The 8,019-nt window shown below is 38.3% G+C and overlaps 1 protein-coding gene across 1 annotated transcript; it reads left to right on the top strand.

The window, feature by feature from the left end:
- The first annotated feature begins 1,645 nt into the window (after positions 1 to 1,645).
- On the top strand, positions 1,646 to 8,019 carry LOC132617328 (protein trichome birefringence-like 14). Its single transcript, XM_060332310.1, has 6 exons — positions 1,646 to 1,874; positions 3,849 to 4,067; positions 4,989 to 5,135; positions 5,500 to 5,658; positions 5,948 to 6,143; positions 6,732 to 8,019. The coding sequence occupies exons 2-6, from the start codon at positions 3,923 to 3,925 to the stop codon at positions 7,558 to 7,560; spliced, it is 1,476 nt and encodes a 491-aa protein (XP_060188293.1). The 5' UTR covers positions 1,646 to 1,874; positions 3,849 to 3,922; the 3' UTR covers positions 7,561 to 8,019.

The raw sequence follows: 8,019 nt of genomic DNA, 5'->3' as shown, positions 1-8,019 counted from the left end.
GCACCGAGAATGCCCCTGCCGGGCCGCGGTGTGGTGGGACGCTGCTGCCACTGTCTCGTCGGATACGGGCAGGGGGTGTTGGCCATTGCTGGGGCGGCCAGGCAGGCCAGTAGTAGCCCCCTGCCGGTGGCTATCCCGTCGGCCACTGGCCGTTGCTGGTCTGTCCGCCGCCGCCGCGGCCGGATTTCCCGCGGTTGTTGTTGTTGTTGTTGTTGTTGTTCCCCTTTACCTTGTTTCTGTTAGAATTCCTGCCACGATTATTATCACGACGGTTAGTTGAATTATTGTTGCCACCAGGTGGCGGGGAGGGAGTATTATTATCAACAAGTAGAGCCGCGGGACTGGAATCGCGGGCACGTTCCTTGGCTCCTGCGTCTTCGAGCTTGAGTCTGGAGCACACTTTAGAGAAAGAGGGCAGCACATCCTTTTGCTGGATGGTGGTGACAAAGTGTGCATATGTCTCCGGTAATCCTGCAAGGAGGCGTAAGACCATACGTTGGTCGGACACCGGCGACCCCACGTTGGCAAGCTGATCCGCGAGAGACTTGAGCCTATTGTAATAGGCCATAACAGAGCCGAAGTCAGCCATTTTTGTGGTGGTGAATTCAGTTTCAAGGTACGCTGCCCTTGAGTGCTTGTTATCTTGGAAAAGTTGAGCAACTCGATTCCAAGCCTTCTCTGCAACATCATCCGCCATGAGAATAGAGGTAAGAATATCATGAGATACGACGGCGTATATCCATTGAAGGACCACCGCATCTAGCCGTTTCCAGAGCGGAAGGTTAGCCGCCTTTGTTGCGTTGTACGCGGTGAGTTCAGTGGTGTCAGTTGGTGGTATGATGTGTTCAAGTACGGAGTGGACGCGGGCTAGAACTTTGAATAGTGTCGCCCATTCGTGATAATGGCCGGTTTCCATGTCTAGAGTGATTGGGATTAAAGATTTCACATTCGTGACGGTTAAAGCAGAATGGAAATTTTTGTTGTCAGCCATTAGAGAGAGAAGAGGGAAGAGGAAGGGGTGGCGGCTACGTTTAGGGTTAGGAGAGAAGAGGGAGGTGGACGGCTAGGGTTTAGGAAGCTAGGGTTTTTAGGAGAAACCTAATCTGATACCATGTAGGAAATCAATCAGTGATTTGTATTGATGTATGAAAGTCATTATATACAAAGTAGGTATCTCCCTATCAGAATGATACTAGGCTAAATTATAGGACCTAATTACGATACATAAGGAAGAGAATATTTACAATATTTACATAGACTATTACATAGTCTATCATAATAAATAACTTAATTGTGTAAATATTTTGGAGAGAGACAAAACAAATGCTCCCTCCGTTCACTTTTACTTATCCATTTTGGACTTTTCACGCTGTTTAAGAAATAACAAATGGAGTAAATAATTTACCAATGTACCTATATTAATTGATGCATATTTTTATTGGATTTAAAAAATAATTTGATGTGAGTAATTAATACTATGAGTAAAATAGAAAAAAATAAATTGTCTTCTCTTGATATGCTAAAAGTGATAAGTAAAAGTGAAAATCTATTATTTGAATAATGGACAAATAAAAGGAAACGGAGGGAGTAATATAATAAGGTTAAAGTCAAAATGTTACTATATATAATTTCCTTAATTTTTCTGTATCCGCGATCTCGTGTGTTTGTCATTTGTCCTCACACTTCAGCTCCTGTCAGCTATATATCTTCAAACTGAACCCCTCATTGCAATCATCTCTCACTGAATTTTTTGTTCTAAACTTACAATTTTGCATTAATATTTCGAAACTGAATATAATTTCTTATTTGCAAAAAAAATTATTGTTCCAAGATCAAATCCGAGGTTTCGGAGGTTAGATTTCAGAGGTTTGAAGGTATGCATTTCTAGATTTTAGTATTTATCTCCGTAATTCAGTTTGTTTTTTTATTTGCGTGGTTTATAATAATTTTGCTTAAAGATCCATACTTTTTTGAATATTTCGTGCTGTATATGTATGTATCTAATGTCTTCATCAGTATTTTCTACGGTGAGTGTTGTAGCTTGTGTTAATGTGATTTGAACAGAAACCTGAATCTTATACTCCCGCCTAGTCTCAAATTATCTGTCGTGATTTTCTTTTACACGCACCTAGAGAAACATTAATTATGACGAGTTTCTAACTATTTTACCCGGCCTTCATTGGTATTTGAACATCAACCCACAATTGAGGTGTTTGTAGTCTTCAAGAACAATAACTACTGAGGGTAAAATGTTTTAAAAAAAAAAATTAATTTTGTTTTGAACTTTTAGAACGACAAATAATTTGAGACAACTATTTTTAGAAACCAAGACAGATAATTTGAGACGGAGGGAGTAGCTACTTTGTATGGGATCTATGGATTATCTCGTTTCTGGGTTCTTGTTAATGGATTTTTTATGTGAACTTTGGCTAATGTTCCCTGATTTTATTGGACTTCACAATTGCATCAACTTCCTATTTGGCTCTGCACCAAGTGAAATTGTTTGGTATCAAATTATGAATCCTTGATCCTGCTAATGCAAGCGGCTCATTTTTACTAGCATTGTAACTAGTTTTTACTTAATAATTAACACTAGTTCTTCAGGGGACAAAGACACTGATGAATCTGCTTCAATCTGATATTTCAGTAGTTAGACGTGTCTTTATGAAAAAGCAGCTCTGTGTTTTGTCCAAAAATTGAACTGACTAGAAATAAATCATCACCAACTTTATTTCTTTGATGTTCAAATGACTATAGAATATTCAAGTAATTTCTTGAGAATTCACAGAACAACTCTAGCATTCTAGAAATAGGTAGTTGGCTATGTTGCTCGGATCCTCCAAAAATACAGCCGCACTCATGTCAGATCCTCAAAAATGCATATTTGGAGGATCTGACACGCAACCGGCAGCATTTTCAAAGGATCTAAGCAACATAGGTAGTTGGTAGTATTTTAGAAAAGAGTATTATATACCTTCACTAATGCTTCCATCACCACCTATATTTAGAGATGGTCATTTTGAGTTATGAAATCAAGCAAGAAGTGAGCAGTCAAGAAAGAAACTGTACGAGCTAATGTGGTAAATAAGAGAGAGCAACAAAGAGAGGTGCTAAATTGAATGTAAAACATTTATAAGATCGAAGTTGATCCATAGTTTTTATTTTGATATAATAAATTCAAGTCGTGAGCAACTAATTGTATTCAACACTAAGATGCAGGATGGGACTGAGTTTAGAAATATCTTATACATGGTAAAGGCAGGGGCATCTTCGTCATGAAATTAGGTGGGGGAACCCAAAAGGGGCTCTAGGATATGGAGAAGGAAGCTAAAGGAAAGATAGCTGCTGTTGGTCTAAGAGGAATCTCAAGTGTTGACGATTTGGTTGTAGTTTCCTTCAAAGGAAGGTCTAGTATAAGATTCCTATTTCCTATATCAGGCATCTCAAATGATTAGATGGCATCTCATATCTATACCATTTAATGACAAAGGGACATAGAAGTAGTTTTGGACTTATTCTACTGTGAGCGTACTACAGTATCTTTTTCCTGCAACACCCTCATAACCACCCCCTACATAGATAATAAGAGAGAGGGTAGCTGTAAGAGTGGTAATTTTCTTTTAATTCCACTCTCCTACTCTCTCTCCTATACTTATTTTTTGTTTCAAGATTGGTAGAATATTATTGTCTATCATGTTGTCATGAAGGGGTCTTCGTGTTATTTTTCTGTGTAATTTTTGTTGCCTATATCAGGAGTCTAAAATTGCCCTGTGGTATCTCTAATCTTTTTACACCAGAAACACTATTTTTCAGTCTTACCTCAAACATTTTCCTTCCAACTATTTCAGTTATTGAACTGAAGTGAACACGACATCCATTGTGGTGGAATGACTTCAAGTATATAAATTCCTATGCATTGAGGATGAAGGGAGGTTTAAAGGTGCCAAGGATCTCTCTCATCCTTATTGGATTGGTCTGTGCCACTGTTATTATTTTGGCATACGTGAAAAGCCCTTTTCTCTCTTATTGGACACCATCTCAGGATCATGTCTTCCAGATTTCTCCAGGTTTGGCATAAATTCTGTTTTGACATTTTCCATACCATTGGTAGTTCATTTTCCACTTTGGATTAGCAAATATGTTGACTCATTTAAAGATAATGTAGTGTATTAGGTCGTAGGAGCTGCTGCTATTTGGCGGTTCAACCTTTTTAATTTTTTGTAAAAAAATATTGTATATGTTTAGTAGGACGGAGCATTCTTTGACTGAGATGCAGTTACGATCCAGTGGTTGAATAAAACCCAATGCCACTGGAGCAGCCATTGTAAGATAGCAGGTACCAGAATAAAGCGTGTCTAAATAAACAAAGGTGTTTTTAGAGCCGGATCACATTGATATATTCAAGTTTTAGATGACATGAAACTTGGCAGAAGCTGTGGTTCTTGCATGTTTTGTCTGGTTCTTTTGCATAATGATCTTCTTTCTTGTGGATACCTTCTTACCCTGTTGATCCGCCTGAATTATGCTAAAACATAAAGTTTCTTTTCTCAACTTTTTCCTAGTAATTAATGATATCATCTGTTTCTTCAACAACTTTAAGCAACAAGGCTACTAATCTAAATTCTTCCCATAGTGGATACGTCCCATTAAAAATCCTACTTTGACTTTTCTAGGTATTGAGAGTGAAATGTTTGGATAAATCATCTTATGCAGTTTGGTGGGGAAGTGTTTAACATAATGTTTCAAATATGAAAAAGTTGAATGTTAATCGGTAAGATGTCAAGTCGAGTTTGAAACAATATAATATAGTGTGTGTATTTGATATCAGTTTAAATGTTGGAGGGAGAAAAAAACTTTCCTCTTTAAGGCAAATAGTTGTTTTGGGACAAACCAAAAAGGACAGTAGTATTGTGACAGAGTAAATAGAACTTGATGGACATGTTGCTGAATCCTATTGGATTACTTATCTTTTCTTTGTTCTCTTTCAGATTATAAAGTGAAAGATGAAGAAGTTTTAACAGAAAGAAATAGATCAGGGCAATCAGAAGAAAACACGAACTTTGTATCTGCCATTTCAAACTCTTCTACAAAGGATAAGGTGACTGAAGAACTGATTACTAATACTGAGATAGAAGGTACAGTATGTTTGATTACAATCTTTCGTCTTTTTTGAGTGCCTCAAATCATGAAGAATTAGTGGTATAGTGAAGTCATTTTCTTTCTCTGCTTCAAAGATAAATGTGTCTGTTTTCTGTCCTTCAAATTAAAAGAAAGAGGAACTTCCCTTTTCCTGAGTTGTATGAGTATATAGCTCCCAATCTTCTTATTGTGTGCTGAATCTGTTGCTTCCAAGTCCTCAACTTGATTTATGTTTGCCAAAGTGTTATCTTTCTGCAGTAAAGAACTACTTTCACTGGTACCTATTCATGTTTTATATATCTTTGTATTCTGAGATACCGTTGAGGTTAAGCGATCTGATGTTTTCATGGTGTTTTTCAGGAAGTGCAGGTATTCCCCCTAGCTTTACCCAAAAAGGAGAAGATTTAAAAGCTTTGGAAGAAAAAAATAGTTCAAGAGAACAGGAAAATGAAGTTGCTGCTCCAGTGAATTCTGCAGGTGGCCCTATAGAACATCTGACGTCTGCCTCAAAAGATCATGGTGATTATCGTTCTATTTGATTCTTTGTTTCCTTTCTCTTTGACATCATTTAGCTGTAGAGTTTATCTTAATGTTCAAGAAAGTCAAATCTTGATGGATTTGATTACATTGTCATTGAATTAAATCCTAATTTCTTTCCTTTTCCAACTAGTTTTCACCCTTTCTTGGGTTCTGGATAATCTCAAAAATGGCCTTGTTTGCCTAGCAACCTATCCTTAAAATTGCTTGGTGGATTTGGTACAATAGTTAGTAAGTAATTAATTACTAATACCCTTATCTTAATTTCCAGGTTGTAATTCTGCTAAAGGTAGATGGGTCACAGATGATAGTCGGCCTTTATATTCTGGATTTGGCTGCAAGCGATGGTTGTCAGGCATGTGGGCTTGCCGATTGACACAGCGTACGGATTTTGGATACGAGAAACTACGTTGGAGACCAAGGGATTGCGAGATGGAAGAGTTTACAGGTGTTAAATTCCTTAAAAGGTGTGTTCTTTTTCCAAAAATTGATACTGACCAATTGTTGGATTTTGTTAGTTCCCTTGTCCTAGATTGACACTGTAAAGGGATTTTTCAGTTCTTCTGTGAATGCATTTTCCTTTCCTTGTAACTATGCATCTACTTGATGCTCTATTGTGAATGAAACATCTTACTTTATCAAAAAGAAGAAGCCATCCGATGCTTGAAATGTGTTTAACCCCAGGAAAATTCTTATGAGCTCTATTAGAACCATCTGAGTGGCATAAGTACAACTGTACCTACCATGTCTTTATTTCCAATAGCAGAAGAGTGAGCTTGAGCAAACCCAACAGATTAGACTTACTACTCACATAAACTGCAAGAAAAAAATTGTGACTGAAACTCCTCTATGTAGTGCCTGTTATCCTCATCTCTCTCACATCCTAATGTCTGAAGAGAATTCTGTTTGCACAATGTTTCCAAGTCTAAGTTTCTCTTTGTTGGATAGAAATATTGCATTGCTCTCTCTCTTCCTCAAGTCTTCAGGTGATACTTAATTGACTTCACTTTGTTTTTCACATACAAGGAATTTTCTGAACTTGGTTGTGGATCCAGGATGGAGAACAAAACTCTGGCCTTTATTGGGGATTCGCTTGGCAGACAACAATTCCAGTCGCTTATGTGTATGATTACTGGTGGTAAAGACAGACCTGACGTTCTCGACGTGGGACGTGAATATGGTCTTGTAAAGGCTCGTCATGCTGTACGACCTGACGGATGGGCTTATCGGTTTCCGAGTACCCAAACAACTATTCTCTACTATTGGTCTGCTAGTCTGTGTAACTTGAGACCCATTAATGCTTCTAAGCGTGCTACTGATTACGCCATGCACCTGGATCGCCCGCCAGCATTTTTGAGTCGTTACCTACCCAGATTTGATGTCCTTGTGCTAAATACAGGACACCATTGGAATAGAGGAAAACTTAACGCCAACCGGTGGGTCATGTATGTAGGTGGTGTTCCTAATACGAACAGGAAAATTGCAGATATTGCTGGTGCCAAGAATTTTACAATGCACAGCATCATTAAATGGGTAGATTCACAGCTGCCAAAATACCCTGGTCTTAAAGCATTTTATCGGTCTATATCGCCTAGGCATTTCTTTAATGGAGATTGGAACAGTGGAGGCACGTGCGATAACACCACTCCACTTTCTGGTGGAAAGGAGGTTGTACAAGATGAATCCAGTGATGCAGGTGCAGCACGGGCAGTAAAAGGAACAGGTGTCAAGCTTTTGGACATCACAGCTTTGTCTCAGCTGAGAGACGAGGGTCATATATCTCGATACAGCATCAAATCAACACCCGGAGTGCAGGATTGTTTGCATTGGTGCTTGCCTGGTGTTCCAGATACATGGAATGAAATTCTTTTTGCTCAACTTTAATATTTCAAGACCGGCAAGGGACACTGCTTCAACATTGTTCTCATCCCATATGAGCAATCAGGGTCGCCAATTGATGCAAAATATTAGACATGAATTGGACAATGTCTGGAAGATTTTGCCTATACTTGGATTCAGCTTTTGACTCATGGGGAATGCTGAACACGCAGTTGCTTGTGCTTATCGACCATATTTTAGGAGTAGATGACTTAATACATTATTCTTAGAATTTGTAGATGGGCAATATATGCTGTTGTTCTGCCATTTGTTCGAGACTAGATTCTTTGAGGGGTTAGGGTACAGAAGAGGCTTGACCCTTGAAATGTACGGTGAATTCAATATGAGTTTGTAAGACGTGAGTGTGTACCTGGAAATGAAAACACTACACAAGGTGATTTTTCTAGTGATCAAATGATGCTTAAATATTTACACTTGCTTATGGCCTAATATTAAGATCAATAA

This window comes from Lycium barbarum, chromosome 11, assembly GCF_019175385.1.
Source record: "Lycium barbarum isolate Lr01 chromosome 11, ASM1917538v2, whole genome shotgun sequence".
NCBI classification, from domain to species: Eukaryota; Viridiplantae; Streptophyta; class Magnoliopsida; order Solanales; family Solanaceae; genus Lycium; species Lycium barbarum.
Note: the sequence above shows the minus strand (reverse complement) of the source record. Positions and strands in the feature narration are given on the sequence as shown.